The 15,945-nt window shown below is 40.7% G+C and overlaps 1 protein-coding gene across 1 annotated transcript; it reads right to left on the bottom strand.

The window, feature by feature from the left end:
- Positions 1–249: 249 nt before the first annotated feature.
- LOC105437137 lies at positions 250–14,973 on the bottom strand. Its single transcript, XM_030983632.1, has 9 exons — positions 14,794–14,973; positions 12,563–12,787; positions 11,660–11,743; positions 10,451–10,732; positions 5,521–5,715; positions 3,294–3,370; positions 2,394–2,553; positions 1,032–1,110; positions 250–661 (listed from the first exon to the last, which is right to left on the bottom strand). The coding sequence occupies exons 1-9, from the start codon at positions 14,873–14,875 to the stop codon at positions 250–252; spliced, it is 1,596 nt and encodes a 531-aa protein (XP_030839492.1). The 5' UTR covers positions 14,876–14,973.
- Positions 14,974–15,945: the final 972 nt, after the last annotated feature.

Below are 15,945 nucleotides of genomic sequence, written 5' to 3'. Positions count from 1 at the left end.
AGTAACTTATCAAAGAGGAGCAGCTTCAGTCATTTCACCCTGTTTTGTGACAAGGATGACCGCAGTAAAAAATAGAAAGACAAACAAAAAGATCTTGGGATAAAAAGTGATCAACGCGCACCTTCGCTATCTATTTCTGACTACACAGACTTTCTGTTTCGTTCTCTCCTTAAAAAACACACTTATAATACGAAATCAAAATATAACGTTCACCTTGGAAAGTTCAGAAACAGGAAGAACATCTCGCGACTACACAACAAGCTGAGCACCGTAGCGATCGCTGCTACTCCTTCGCGTACCTCTACTAACCGTTGACATATCGGGACTACCCGGTACGTAGATCTGGTTCAGTTTTCGCGCGGTATCAGCAAAAAGAATTTTCTTGGCTGTGTCGTCCGTTCGGAAAGTCGCGTACGGATTTTCAACCGCCCTCTGCCGCTCGCCATATACACCAATGATTGAAGCGTCGTCTGCTAAGAACGCGCCGTTGTCGTACGTCTCTGACTCCTCGACCCGCTGGATTCCGTTGCTGCGGACACTTCGACGCCCGTCACGATCTAGTACGATGTTGGGTGAGTAGCTATTGCCAGCAGTCGAGTGACGAGCGGCGTTGCGGAGGCGCACTGCCTTTACTTCTTCCTTCTTGGCCTTCGCTCTCGGGCTGCCATGACAAAAGTAGATATATTAAGTAAATATAATCATGTGTGTCAAAGAAGAACCATTAAAGGGGCTGTAGCATGACGAGACTATGTGTTTTTCCCGTGCCCTGTCTTTAACAGTGAGCATAATTGTTTTTTTTTTTTTTTGGGGGGGGGGGGAGGGGGCCTCGTAAATTTTAAAAACTTGCACCCCTCCCCCCACTTCGAGCGCCAGGGGGGGGGGCATCTTCATGAAAAGGTAAAATTAATGTTTTTTCCCAGGGGGCAGGGCCCCCCGGCTCCCCCCCCCCCTGGATCCGCCACTGGAGGAGGGGATAAGGGTACGTTATGACCCCAAGGTTAAGAATCAGTGACGTCGATTATCCAACTCACCTGATAACGACGAGGCAGATGACGAAGACAACGATTAGAAGAAATAGGATGATCCCTCCTAGGAGAAATCCGATGGCCACTGGCGAGTATCATAAAAGAGAGAATTTAGTAATTAGGAGATCATGTAATTATTCATCTTAAAAATGTGATGTTACTGACATTACACACAAATATGCACTGATTTGTTCAAATACAGGTCTTGTCATTCATCAAGATCTGGGCCCCGCCTTATGTGCCTCGTTGTGGTTGATACCGATGGTAAATAAGTTTGGAATATTCCCAACTGTCATGACACGGGGCCCATCTATAACGGATCCGTTAGGTGGTCCAATTAAAGGCATCGTTTAACTATGTTAAATCTGAGATGCATGGCCCTACGTGCTTTCAGTGTCTGTGCTATGGCCGTGTAATATTAAAGCCCTAACAAAAATTGCCATACTCATTTCCCCCAATTGACTGTAGTGTTATAAAAGCCGTTAGGGAAACGAAAAATTAAATTTCGATTTCCAATCATAAATATCTTGATAATCAGACAGGCGATCGGCTTGTAAAAGTCATGGGATTCCTGACTGATTACCTAAATGTTTATAATTATGATTGCAGCGTGTGCTAAATCCAGGATTTAGTTTCAGAATCTGAGGCAATGTTACCGAGTCACTTCAAGGAATGTAAATAACACAAGTCATTCCCATAAACGTCTATTATGGAGAGGTTGAAGAACCCGATGCTTTTTTGAAATTTCTCCTTCTTAATAAATAAGTTGACCCAGCAGTATCCTGACATGTCATTGTGTTAGATATTCCCATGTGAATTTCGAAGCTCTTTTTGGTCATAAGTTTATGACAAAATAAAGAGACAAATAGCTATTTCCTCCCAGGAATATCCAGGTTTATTTCATTTTCCCATTCTTGGCCCTCTCTGTCTGATACTGTCTTCCTGTCAATCGAAAACTTATATTATCCCATCTCTTTAATACAGAGTTGCGGATGATAAAAGATCGGAATCTACTCTGCAGTAATGCCTACGATGTCTCAACCTTCAGTTAAGAACTAAATCATGCATTCCTCTTATAAATTTGATGCATTTTCTTGTAACTTGTATATAAAGTAAGGTGGACAGCTAAACTCATGGCTTTCGTTGATTACTTTTTAGATGTGAGCTTTGATGATGTAATATTGTAACACTGTGCGCTTAGAAACATCAGTATTAAGCGCCTAATAAATGTTATGTATTATTATTATTATTAATATTCTCAAGAAACATCGATTGGGACAAATCTATTTTCACATACATACACCATTCCAAAAATTGGTGGGGGTATGAATAATTTAGTTGATAACTGTAACTCAGATGTCACTTTACTTGGCGGCCAAGGCCATCTGCCCCCCTGCAACCCCACTTTAGGGGTAACACCCTCCGTCGTAGAGGGTATCGTGGGTGTGGCTTGAGTGCTACCGTCTGGTGGTCCTGTGGTATCTACCTCCTCGGCTGACGTCATCGTGCCAGCAGTACCGGTGGACTCCTGGAAGAAAAAACAAGTTATATTGAGATCAAAGAATCGCACACTAGCTCGCCACATTCTAAAACCTGGATTATGTAATACTAGGAGGTTTAAACAAAACCTAAATAATCAGTGGCGGGTCCTGGATTGTCTTTCGGTGAGGGGGACACAGGTCATCATGTCTTGGGTGTGCCGTTGCCGCTTTGCCGACAATATAACGTGAGAATAGGTAGACCTATAATGCCCTCGTACATTCTATTCATAGCTCTGTGTGTTTCCCAGTATCCGTTATTGTTCCCTTCAGTTTGTCATACAATAATTGTAGATCTTCTGTTTGCATATTTGTCATTTCTTTATCATGAACATCATGTGATGAACCATGCCGAAGTAAAAAAAAAAAATAATAATAATGAATAGACTGTTAAGTTAGTGAGAACACCTGTCAAACAATCAATCAGGTAATCAACCAGGCAATCAACAAGCAATCAATCAATGGCCTATGTAGTCCATAATCTGGTAATCTCTACCACCGCGATCTCCCTCTATACTTGCTGCAAGCCGAAGGTGACGTACGTATTCCTCGAATTTCTACGTACGCACGGCTGGGCGTACCATCGATGCGTATATACGTTTTCGTAGATCACACCATCTTCGGCTTGCAACGGGTAAAGGATGGGAAAGATCGCAATTGCGAAATGAATCAACATATCGTCCAGATTCTGGACTATGGGTTATGCAAATAATTATGCTGTAAGACTTACATATGCTGTTGTATCTGTACTGACGTCCAGGGTGATATCCGTTTCTTCAGTAGCTTTTGTCGTTGTTGGCGGTACTTCTGTGTATTTGGAAGATAAACCTAAACCATTAGGCCAACGATTGTAAATAAACCCTTGATCAATTAAATGAATATCAAAGCCACGGGTCTAATATGTCTTTCAAATATAAAGAGAGAACGAGGGCAGATCGGAATTGTTAGAAGGGGGGCTTTACCATGATTATGGACAATGAATTTACGATGCAAACTGATATCAAAGGAAGATAAGAGTGACAAATGTGGATCAATGCATTGAGTGTCATGTACCACGACACTTCCATAGATAATCATATTATGGAACACAAACGTCATCGTGGTTGACTTCATTAACCTGTCTGAACAATAGGCGTCGTCATCCAGGGATTCGTGGGTGACACGACCGACGTCGACAACGGGCTCGTTGACAATTATATTTTTCATCTAAAGAAGATGAGAAAACACTTTTAGAATTATATGTAGTTTCATAAATGCACCTGTAGTTATTGTATCCACCGTCGTTGTTTTGAATGTTACAGTGATATCTGTCGTTGTTTCTAAACCCTGTGTTGTTGCAACCATATCTGTTGTTATGCTGGCTTCTTTCGTTGTGACACTATTTGGAGTTCTTTGAATGTCTGTTGTAGTTATTATAGGAAATGTCGTTGGATCTGTTGATGTGGTTGGAACAGCGGCAGTGGTCTCATCCGTAGTGAACGGTGTGGTTGTTTCTTTCGCTGTGGTCCCATCCGTAGTCAACGATGTTGGTGTTCCCGTCGTTGTGGTCCCATCTGTAGTGATCAGTGTGGTTGTTTCTGTCGTTGTGGTCCCATCTGTAGTGAGCGATGTTGGTGTTTCCATCGTTGTGGTCCCATCTGTAGTGAAGGATGTTGGTGTTTCCGCCGTTGTGGAAGCATCTGTAATTTGTGTTGTAAAGAAACCTGTCGTAGACGCATCCTCTGTTGTCGGCCCTGCTGTTGAGGGGCCGATTGTGGTTGGAATAACGGTCGGACCTGCATGCGATTCGGAACATGATTCACAAGAAATTTAATCTCACATAGTTTGAGTACGCACAGTCTAGGAAGGCGCACTCTATATGCTTGATATGCTGATGGATACGATGAAGGCAACATTCATAGCGATTGTGTGCAGATGGAGATGATTGTGTGAAGCAAGAATGAGCGACGATGAGCAGTGAATAGTATGAATATGCCTTGCGAAAGAGCGACGTGATTGACAGTTTCGAACGAGAAAAGGGAAAATATCTCATGCATAGCCTACAGTGGCGAAAGGTGTCAACAGCAACAGTATAGACATGCATGACGAAGACGATGATGATGATAATGATGATGATGAGACGCTGAGAATGATGATGATAATGATGATGACACGCCGGCTTTAAACAGTCAAACGACGCGAATGACAGACGTCAGGCCAACATAAACTAGAATGGATGCAAGAGAGCATCTGGTTATACTTTGCGAAATGATTGAGCAACAAAAAGTTGAGGAAATTAAGCAAGCAAATCGGCACATTCTCGTAAATTACATCCAGCCAAAATATCACAGTTTAAATAGAAACGAAAGGGCAATAGAAATAATTTTAACTACTGTTATATACACTTTTTTTTATTAGAGAAAAAGAAGCATAACAATCGTAACATATTTTTCTTCATATCATAACACATGTCATTGTTATATTACATTTTACAGAATGTATAATCCAAATCCTAGTAAAAGATTGTATTATCATCATGTGCTTCTGTTTGTTATCGTTTAGTTAATTTTTTGAAAGCATCGTGACTGAATCCTTTCAAATGTTCAAAAATATAACCACTTATTTTCTGATTGTAAGTGTTGCAGTCATACAGAAACATTATCGCATTTCATTGTTAAATAGGGCATTTAATTATGAAGATACAGAACAAGTGCGGGACTAGAAATTAAAATGTTTTTCTTTTTGTTGCCAAAAGTATGGGTGCGAGCTAAGCGTTTAAGAAATATCATCTCTGCTTAAGATTTTACGATTTAATTGCTTGAATCTTTTTTCAATTGTACTTTTTTAGGCGGTTGTGTGGTAGAATCATTTCATCGGCGACAATAACTCAATCTTTTTGTCTCTATATGCCTTTGATTCTTCCCATTTCCTTCATAAAAACTGGCCTATGTTTTTCCAGAAATTTGTTGATAACATACCTAAGCACACGGGCGTATCAGCATTCCAATCAACCAACGGTGATCCGTCCACACTGAGACACTGAACGCTTTGATTCCCGGTCAGATTGTATCCCTCCGCGCAGTCAAAGGTAACCGACGCTCCATAACGGAACCAGTCGCCCTGTCGCGTTCCATACTCTGGTTCTCCTGGGTCATCACAAAATCCCACCGTAGCTATGCAAAAGAATAAAGGTACATTGTCAGTTAAAGGTACTTGGTTTGCAACTGAGTGTCACTTTGTAAATAGTGAGACAAAAATAATTTCCATTAGTATATTGACAGTGCAATATTCATCCGGTTCCATCCACGCCCAACCTTGAAGAAATAGCCAATAATGTGGACCTTTCCACCACTGGCGTACTGGTGGGGGTGCTTGGGGGGGCTTCAGCCCCCCCCCCCCCAAATAAAATTGAACCACGACTTTTTTTCACAAGTGATGTATATGTTCGTGATATCACATGATTTTCAACAAAATGCTAGTTTTTCCATTAATTCTTGCAAACTGACCCATTCCCCAAAAAAGCCAGGAAGAGCTTATGTTTTTATTGTCACTAAGGGCCTTATAGTGGCCACCAACAGTAACACTGGTAAAAAAATCCTTTCCAGAAGCTTTGTGCAAAGCACTGCCGGGAGATAACATGCTACCTACCACTCGGGCTGAGCGTGCACAGATTTGCGAACGAGCGTTGCCGTTTCATTAAATTATTAAAGAAAGAAGACGATTCGTTGTACCGGTCTCTACTCTTAATCTTGTCTGAATTCAAGAAGGCCTCTTTTTTTCCAGGAAGTGCCGGTGGACATTAATGCGCCAAATGTGGTTCTCAAATTGCAAAAGATCCCTACTCTTGGAAGGGGTAGGAGAAAGCAATTTTACGTCATATTATATTACTCCAGGAAGCAGGGGCGTCGCCAAGGGGGGGGGGGGTGAGGGGAAAGGAAAAGAAAGAAAAAAGAAGAAAAAAGAGTGAAAGGGAAACAAACGAAACGGGAGATGAAAGAGAGGAGAGAGAAGGGAGGTAAGAGTCTGAGAGAGGAGGAGTGGGAGTAAAAGAGAGAAGGGAGTTGTTGGGTGGAGTCGTCTTGTCGAGGGAGCAAGAAAGAAACGGGTAAATGTTGCTGTGTTGGGTCAGCTGTGTCGGTATTCTTGATCGATCCTCGTGTACTATATCAATGCAGAAGTTTGAAGTCGGTGAGATGTATATTGTCGGTCGGCCGACAAGTTTTTTTCCCTACGAACTGTGTCTTCTTATCCGCTGTGACGAGAGTGACTACAACTACAATACTTGTTTTTTCTCGAAGTTTCACTTTTCTATAATATCAGCTAAAGAAATCAGAGGTTTAAAATTTTCGGGAAAACTAATTTCAAACAAGGTTTAAGAGTCAACAACGGTACGACGAACCGTCTTCCTTTCTATATATTGTGATGAAACGCCAAAAATTCCGTGCTTCGCGCGGAAGGGAAACTTCATTTAGTCGAGTCGAGAACGGTACAACGAATCGTCTTCTTTCTCTAATAATTTAAGGAAACGTCAAAGCTTCCGCGCTTCGCGCGAGAGGGAAAACTGAGTTCAGACAAAATTAATAGGGCTTATTTAGAGTCGAAAACGGTACAACGAATCGTGTTCTTTCTCTAATGATATGAGGAAACGTCAAAGCTTTCGCACTTTGCGCGAGAGGGGGGAAACTGAATACAGAAGAAAAGGGCTTATTAAGAGTCGAAAACGGTACGACGAATCGTCTTCTTTCTCTAATAATTTTAATGAAACGTCAAAACTTTTGCGCTTTGCACGAGAGGGGGAAACTGAATTCAGATGAATAGGGCTTATTAAGAGTCGAGAACAGTACACCGAATCGTCTGCTTTTTCTCATAATTTAATGAAACGTTAAAGCTTCCGCGCTTTGCGCGGGAGGGGGGGGGAACTGAATTCAGAAAAGGATAAACAGTCGAGAGCGGTACAGCAAATCGTCTTCTTTTTATGATAATTTAATGAAACGTCAAAGCTCCGCGCCTGCATTAAAATATATAGCTATATAGCGGGAGGGGGAAGCTTCATTTAGATAAGGATTAAGAGTCGAGAACAGTACACCGAATCGTCTGCTTTTTCTCATAATTTAATGAAACGTGAAAGAGGGGGGTGGGGGATGGGAGGGGGTGGGGGAACTTCATTCAGCCAAGGATTACTAGTCGAAAACGGTACAATTAATCGTCTTCTTTTCCTTATAATTAAAGGAAACGTCTAAGCTTCCGCGATTCGCGCAGGAGGCCCATCACCCACACCCCCTAATGAGCGCGCTTTTAAGTGATTCTCTTGCTCACTACCGCCCCTCCCTAAAATAAGATCCTAGCTCCGCGCCTGCATTAAAATATATAGCTATGATGCTGACTAAATTGAAGAAATAATACGCATATTTATGTCTTCGAGGAAAATGACCATTTCGCGCGTATGCAAGTACTATAGATAGTCCATATTTTTTAGCTTCGGCCCCGGGTTTATAGGGTTATTTGTAGATATTGAACATTTAATTTTGTCGGTAATTGGTGGCTAGTTTTGTCGGTAATCGGTGGCCTCTACACCCCCCCCCCCCACTAAAAAAGGGCTAGCGACGCCCCTGCCAGGAAGTGCCTGAAAATACGTCTAATTTGGTTTTAAAATTGCAAACGCTTCTTACTCTGGGAGGGGGCCAGAACCCCCTCCCAGACCCACCCCCTGCTTGGTCACTCCACTCCCTCGCCGTTAAAGCCTCGTTCTGTCGCTTCATCGTTTTACATTTCAACCCTTGCCATTTTGTGCCCCCCCCCCGTAAGAAATTCCTGGATCCGCCACTGATGCCCATACCCCTTGAGCTTAGGGGCTCCGCCCCTTGACCCCCGCCGGGCTTTGCCACTAGACCCAATTTCGAGAAACGTTCAGCAGGGACTGCATGTTAGAGTGGGGGTGATTTGGAATTTTTTTGTCAGCCCCCCCAAACGTTTTTGCTCATTACGCCACTGCTTTCCACCAAAAATCAAGACTGATATCAACCTTGCATTATCACAAAATATAGCCAAAAAGTAGCCTTTTAAGGCTGTTACACTTTATAAAATGTCAATATTTACAAAAACAGATACAAATAAGACGGTGAAATTAAATTATAGCAATGTTGAATTAATTTGAATGATGCAGTGATAAATTTGAAAGGTAATGTTCTATAAAAAGAAAAATAAATCCGTCTGCTGTGCAACAGTTAGTCTCCGGTATTGCGTCGACAGTGCTCGGACAATAGGGACTTTTAGATTGAGTGGACGAGAACACGACGAACGCCGACTGATCATGCGTGTTGACGTACTCAACTGCCCATGTTGACTACAATTAGAAATCTTTTATACCCCATTCACAGTGGCCTCAAACACCGCGACAGCAGCGGGACTGTCCCGCTGCTGTCGCGGTGTTGTCTTCAGTGTGAAGGCTCGGACCCGTTATAAACTATCGCGGGATAACACCGCCTAGCGATAACGCCGACACAAACTATCGCTAGGCACGCCTAGCTACAGCAGCGGGACAGTCCCGCTGCTGTCGCGGTGTTTACTCAGTGTGAAGGCTCTCCGCTATAACACCGCGACAAACACGTGTGATTTGTTTACTTGCCTATCACTGACCTCTTTTCTCCAGCAATGGGGAACATAAAGTGAAATAGAAATAAAGTAACCAGTGGATTCAAATTGATTTATTATTATGTAGATATTATAATTATCTAAATAAAAATATTTCACACTTCAAAAAATTAAAATATTCTGACTGAAAGCAATAAAAATGCTAGTTTTTAAAAAAGTAAAAGTATATATAGATCCATAGCTAAATCGAGCTAGCTACATGAGGAAGAGTGTGTAAAGTACAGCTAGCGCGCGCAATTTCAAGCAATCGAAAACCCCGCGCTGAAGTATTTCCGGTCATATCGGGGTCACTCGCGGGTCATGAGCCATGCATACACGTGTTTGTTACGGAGGTAATAAAAATCACCCGCTGCAGCGTGAATGGGTACATGATATTTATCCCGCTGCTGCAGCGGGATAACTTTTCTACTGTGAATGCATTTGTAGCGGTGTTATGGCGGTGTCGCCGCTCCGCTACAACGCCGCTACAAATTTCAAAACCACTGTGAATGGGGTATTATTGATTGCTTTCGACGATATACATCCATGCAGGAAGTAACACTATGAACATGACAGACAAAGAAAGAGGACATAATATACAGTTCGTCATTCTACCCTCAACAATAGGCCATTTTCGTAATGTAACCAAATTTAATGCATAGGTCTTTGTGAAGTGCACAATACAAATTATTTCATTCACCTGATAGGAATAATAGTATTTCAATAGTCAGAATGCAACTGCATATATTAAGTGTTGCTAGGTAGGTCAAGCCATAATGTTTGTCCAACCTGGCAACAACTAATGTATGCAGTTAGGATTCTGTCTATTGAAATACTATTATTCTTATCAGGTGAATGAAATAGTTTGTATTGAGGCACTTCACAAAGACCTATGCATTAAATTTGGTTACATTACGAAAATGGCATATTGCTGTGGTAGAACATTCCTTCACTGCTATTATGTAACAATGTGTAGAACAGGTGAATAGTAGGGAAGGGATGTTCGTTTGTCTACCTGAGGAACTGTATATTTTATGTGCACGCGGCATATATACTAGTACCGTACTAGATTTAGGAAAATCAAGGTTGACGCATTCTCGATCGCTGACTGAGGCGACGTGACGCATGCGCAGTGCCTTAAAATGACGTCACACGTTGCAGTCAAAGCTGTCAACGTGCAAATCTAAAAGTCCCCAATAGCAACAAGCTTATACTTTCAAGTATAACATGTCAATATAAGCCACGCCACCTTCCATTAATTTAGAAAAATTTACATACTGTTAAAGACTGAAATCCGCCGGTTCCCGCCGCATCGCTCCAACCTGTTTCCCGAGCAGATGTACTGACACTCTAAGTCATCAAACGTTCCTTGCGCGTCGTAACGCGTGTCCGAGTCTGCGCAGTAACACTCGCTCGCGTACTCCAAACCAGCGAACGGAAAGTTCTGATTCCTACAGAAGCCGAGACAAGCATCTATGGTCATGCCAACGGAATCGTCGAGGCGTGCGCCCTGGAAGAGGCGCTCGAAGGAATCTCCAAAGCAGCCGATGTAACCGGGTTCTGTTGGGGGTAAGTGAGATTTAAAACAACACAAAACACGATCGCAATGACTGAAAAAATCAAAGCCTATTGTATTGTCAAAAGACAAATTGCTTGAATTACGTAATATGGCGTCGTCATATTCACACATTTAAATTTCACTCTGTATAAATCAAGACAAGGGTATTACAATATATCCTCGGACAAACTCACTTACACGTATAATCTAGGTATCTAAATTTGCCTTATGTTGATTTTCTTTGCGGTCGTGTCAGAATAGAAAAGGCAAAACAACAAAAACATGTAAAGTCTTTGAAAGGTTACCTCAAAAGTATTCGTGTTCTTCTTCTTCTATTTATCCTTCTTCTCCTCCTTCTCCTCCTGCTTCTTCTCCTTTTCTTTTTATCTCACCAATTTTACTCTGTGTAAATCAAGACGAGGGTACTACAAAATATCCTCGGACATCCATTGCTACGAGGTCAATATTCTCCACTAACCAATTTCCTAACTTCACCACTGGACACCAAACACTAACCTTGATTATAACCGTAACCTCGAACGTAATTGCAACGCTATTAAAAATGAACCCAAATATAGCTTTGGCAAAATAAAGCATGGAGTAATGGTCGCCGGACATGCCGGATGTCGGATCTCAATGAAAAATAACCCACGTCTATGACAATGTCTTCAGGGACGTCATTCGTTAAAAATGGTATTCTTTTCACTCCTATATTAAAGCCATTTGTTCCAAAATTATAAAACCCATCGAGACGAATACTGGTATCATGCTCATGAAAGTTATGAAATCACTACCAGCTAGTACCCATTTTGGAAACAAATGTTCACCTTTTAAAAATGGTACAGGTGGGGTGGGGGCTTGCATTTTTATTTTATGGGGGGATTATGCCGCCCTAGGGGCATTTTACAAAAAGTGTTTTTGCTACTCACTGTGACAAATTATGCCTACATCTTGCTGATGTGTGCAGCGAGCGGATGTCTCATCGAAAGTGCAGTCATTGAGGGAGCTTTCATCTGAAAGATAGATGATAACTTCAAATAATAAATGAAATAATACTAATCAGGGGCATTTATGCGGGAGACAATTGAACTATCAATGGCTGAATCATATTTATGATTTCTTAAAGGTAAAGACCAGTATTGGAAACGCCCCAATTTCAAAAAATGAAATGGAAGCTCTTATTACCAATCGTGTGAAAGAATATGTTTTGACCGTGATGATAACAATTTTGTCGGGAAACCGCCTACTAATTGATATATTTGGTAAATGAATTTATCTATTGGATTGTGAGAGATAAACACACGTGTCGCGCAGGTGTGCGTAGTCCCATATACATCTTTCTGTGTACAGTGCTTGTAACTTTACGAAGACTGGGCCAAATTTCTTATCATTTTGATGATTACAGAACATTGCAGTACACACCAATACTTATATGATAGATGATCAACCTTTTCTGATCGATTCCACAACGTTTCTTTCACAATGCAATCGCATGACCATAACTGGTATTTATCTTTAAACTGTCATTTTCTTTGTCAATACATAATGAGGAGTGGACTATTGAGGCAAATCCAAGAAAGAAACATTGTCTGATGAATGAATGAAAATGATGACATCATACCTAATTCATATTTTGTATATATTCTGTTGCATATTTCTTTTCTTTTCTTCTCCTTTTTCTCCTCTTGTAATTTTCTCTTAACTTTGTAACTCGTCATGCAGTTTCTTACGTTTAAAAGCAGAATTTTTGCATTTTATCTGTTTAAAATATATTTTTGGATGGAATTATGGAATAAATCAAATTAAAATGAATTGAAATGAACTGAACATACTCCCATTGCAATCTACGTTTTTGATGAGGATAGGTGCACTTCCTTGTCCGAACGGAGAGTCGGTGAAGATGAATGAGTTGGCGCCTTGAAAGCCCAGCTCACGACAGACCACCTCCGTGTCTGTGATGTCCCATCCGGTGTTACAGACAGTGCCCCACCTCTGTGCGGGGTCATACACCTCCAACCGACCCTCGTTCGGGGAGGAGCCATCTACCAGACGGATATCTGTATGTGGTTTGAAGAAATTGAATTATGGAACAATTGTTACCTCATGATTTTATCTGGTGGGAAACCTTATGGGAGATGTTCGTTCGTTGAGAATTCCGTATAATTCCTAGCAATTAAGATCATGCCTGAAACTACATGTAACTGCGGGCTAATCAAATTGATAACCCACCCTCCTCGGAAAACCACATTGTTCCAAACCACTTTGTATCAGGATAATTAAATATTTCTAGGTTGCAAAGAAGAGCTATTAATCTAAAGATATATATTATTAACAATATGATGGTATGGTAAACGTTTTAGTAACCAGGAATATATCTTTATATTTCACTTGAAACAGATTTGCTCCCCTCACGATCATGATGATAACTGATATCGACTCAAGCATTCATACTTTATGGTATAGTAAATAATTGGCCTCTGTATTTTCCTGGATTCTTTGATTTACCTCCATACTTTCAAGTTTTTGATTATATAAATGTATTCTTTTTGTATTTCAGTTGTCGCATTTTATGTAAATCAATTATTGTTGATTAAATATTTGTATTTGATTTTTCAAAAGATGCAAAAACATCTGCCTTTTCCCTTAAACTCTATGAACCTCACTGGTGTATTTTGTATTACTCTTGGACTACATTGACAATGGTACATGTAGTTTAGCTTCATACATCATTCATTGCAATTAACTTGATGAGATACACGTATTACTTCCGAATGGATGGATTGCGCGACGGCTTGAGAATCCAATACGACACGAAAGCAATAAACAAACATGACTAACAAATATATCTATATAGGACAAGGCTGTGCGGACTAGGGGAACGAATTATCGAATTATGATGTTTGTTTTCACTACTAAAGAGCGTCGATAAAGAGAGTGTTCAATTAGCTTTAGTGGTAGTAGTGGCGCCTTCTCCAAACTACTATACTAATGTAAAAAGCATGATGACTGTATGACTTTGTTTGCCTGCTTTCAATATGTAGGATTAGATGCGCTTTACGGATGTATTTAGCAAGCGTGGCTTATTATAGGGAAAGTGAGGAAAGAGGATGAAATGTCGGGCATTTCAGGGGTAGATTATTGCCAACAGGGTTGGTAAGAATGTGACGCAGTAAGAAAAGATAGCAAAATGCTCCACCTTGTAAATATCTTTTTATTGTCGGTGTCTCCGTTTTTATTCACTTTTATTGATAAATATAGCAATCAATTGCTGTCCTCCTACCACACAAACACACTTTCACACACGCACGCACAAGAAGCCCACCCTTTGAATCTCTTTCTCCCCCATCAATGCTCATGCTTCATTCTTATTCTCCCCCCCCCCCTCTCTCTCTCTCTCTCTCTCTCTCCTAGCTCCCTCTCTCTCTCCTTCTCTCTCTATCTCTCTCTCTGTCTCTCCCTCTCTTTCTCTATGTATATACCATCCTCTTATAGCATCGCTTTCTCATTTAGCACCTGTACTTGTAAATGTTTTAGTCTTCCTCATTAAAATACTAAAGTTTTTGCTGTTCTCAATGGCCTGAATTCACAAGGGAGGTTTGACGCGTTTTGACACGTTTTAGACCTAGGTTTATCTGAACCTTGGTCTGAAACGCATCGAAACGCGACTTATGACGCACATAAACCTAGGTTTGTCGACAAACCTCCTTTGTGAATTCGGGCCAATATGTCCACCTCCTCTTCGCCCCTACCTACTCTCTCTATTTTTACCAGATTACCTGCACGAATTGAATTGTTATCAAATCAAATCAAATCAATAGAATCCATAATGTTGGATTATTATCACTATACAAGTAATGGCGACGGCTACCATGGCTATGTCTTTGTAATTGTTGTGTTGTATTTTGTTCTCTCTCTCGCTTGCTCTTTCTCTGCCCCTCATTCTCTCTCACTCTGCCCCCACCCCTCCCCCTCTCTCCCCTCTCTCTATCTCCCTGCCCCTTCCCCATCATTTCCAATAACACCAGTTTTCACCAGTCCCATGTTATGTGCGTGATGTGCCTACCTGTAATGGCGACTACCCTTGACGTGCTGGCACCTATCACAGCAACAAGAATAAGGCAATGAATTATTCGTCCTCTCTGCATCCTGTCTATTCAAAATCAATCAGGTGACAGGTGCGACGGTCACGTGACTCTACCTCCTCCAGTTAGTTAAGCGGGGATGCAGCTGGTTCTTCAGTTTTGTTTCTATAGAAAGATAATGGTATAAGTAAAGGGAATTAATAATTGAGGATTACTGTTGCACAAAAGGTGAAACTGTTTTAAACGGTAAAAGACGCCTTTCGGACCATCTGCATCAATCTAGAATCCCCTTTATATATTAATTGCAAAGCATGAAGGAAAACTATTCAAAACATTGTGACAAGGAAAAACAACGTGACTCCTTAAGTTTTTACATTATCTTGTTAAAAAATGTAGTTGTAAATTTGTCCAGTTTTATCTTTAAAAATACTGTCATGACAGTAAACCAAATTAAATAGGCATATTTATGTTGTGTATTCAAATCTAAATACATGTAGATCGAGTGAATTAGCATTTATAAGCTTGAAAATTAATAAACGTGTATGCATTAACAAAACATCCAAGGTTTATTCGGCAACAAATATGCGATGTCAAGTGACGAGAAAATTGCATTTCGGTCACTGCAATAAATCCTGTCGGAGCGTCTAGAAATGTGTGTTCATATTAAAGTTTTTATCTCACACTCAAAGCATGTCTCGATCGGTCGATAGGGTGTGGCCGTCAACTAGTCATTGCATCGCATACACGCACATCACATAATATTGTTGTTATCGATCTGTAGATGATTACTCCGCTTGACTGGGTCAAAGTGGAGGTGTGAGTTATCTACGGTTCGATTAATTAGCTTAGTCTAAAAAAAAAAAAAGCATGTCTACACATACACAGGCCTATGTAAAAAATAAATAATTTTGTAACGTTGGTATTTTTCTTTATTTCTTCACTTTGTCTTCATCTGTTTAGTTCTTAAATTCTCATGCAACAAGACGAATGAGTATGAATGAGAACAATATGCCACACATGCAATTTATTCTGGGAAACAACCATTTCAGGACTGACTTTAATTTCCCCGCCACAACTTATGGCCATTTTAAATAATGAAACGACGTACAAAGACTGTTTCAATACCATCTAAC

Source organism: Strongylocentrotus purpuratus, unplaced genomic scaffold, assembly GCF_000002235.5.
Source record: "Strongylocentrotus purpuratus isolate Spur 01 unplaced genomic scaffold, Spur_5.0 spur5_scaffold_13, whole genome shotgun sequence".
Classification (NCBI taxonomy): domain Eukaryota; kingdom Metazoa; phylum Echinodermata; class Echinoidea; order Camarodonta; family Strongylocentrotidae; genus Strongylocentrotus; species Strongylocentrotus purpuratus.
This window is presented reverse-complemented; position numbering and strand designations above follow the sequence as displayed.

Bases quoted from the DNA above. Each gene is read 5' to 3' on its own strand.
- LOC105437137 (XM_030983632.1), bottom strand. From the start codon at position 14,875: ATGCAGAGAGGACGAATAATTCATTGCCTTATTCTTGTTGCTGTGATA. The intron at 2,554-3,293 runs GTAAGTCTTACA...TTTTTCTTCCAG, and splicing joins GTACAGATACAACAGCATAT to GAGTCCACCGGTACTGCTGG. The intron at 662-1,031 runs GTGAGTTGGATA...TTGTCATGGCAG, and splicing joins ATCTGCCTCGTCGTTATCAG to CCCGAGAGCGAAGGCCAAGA.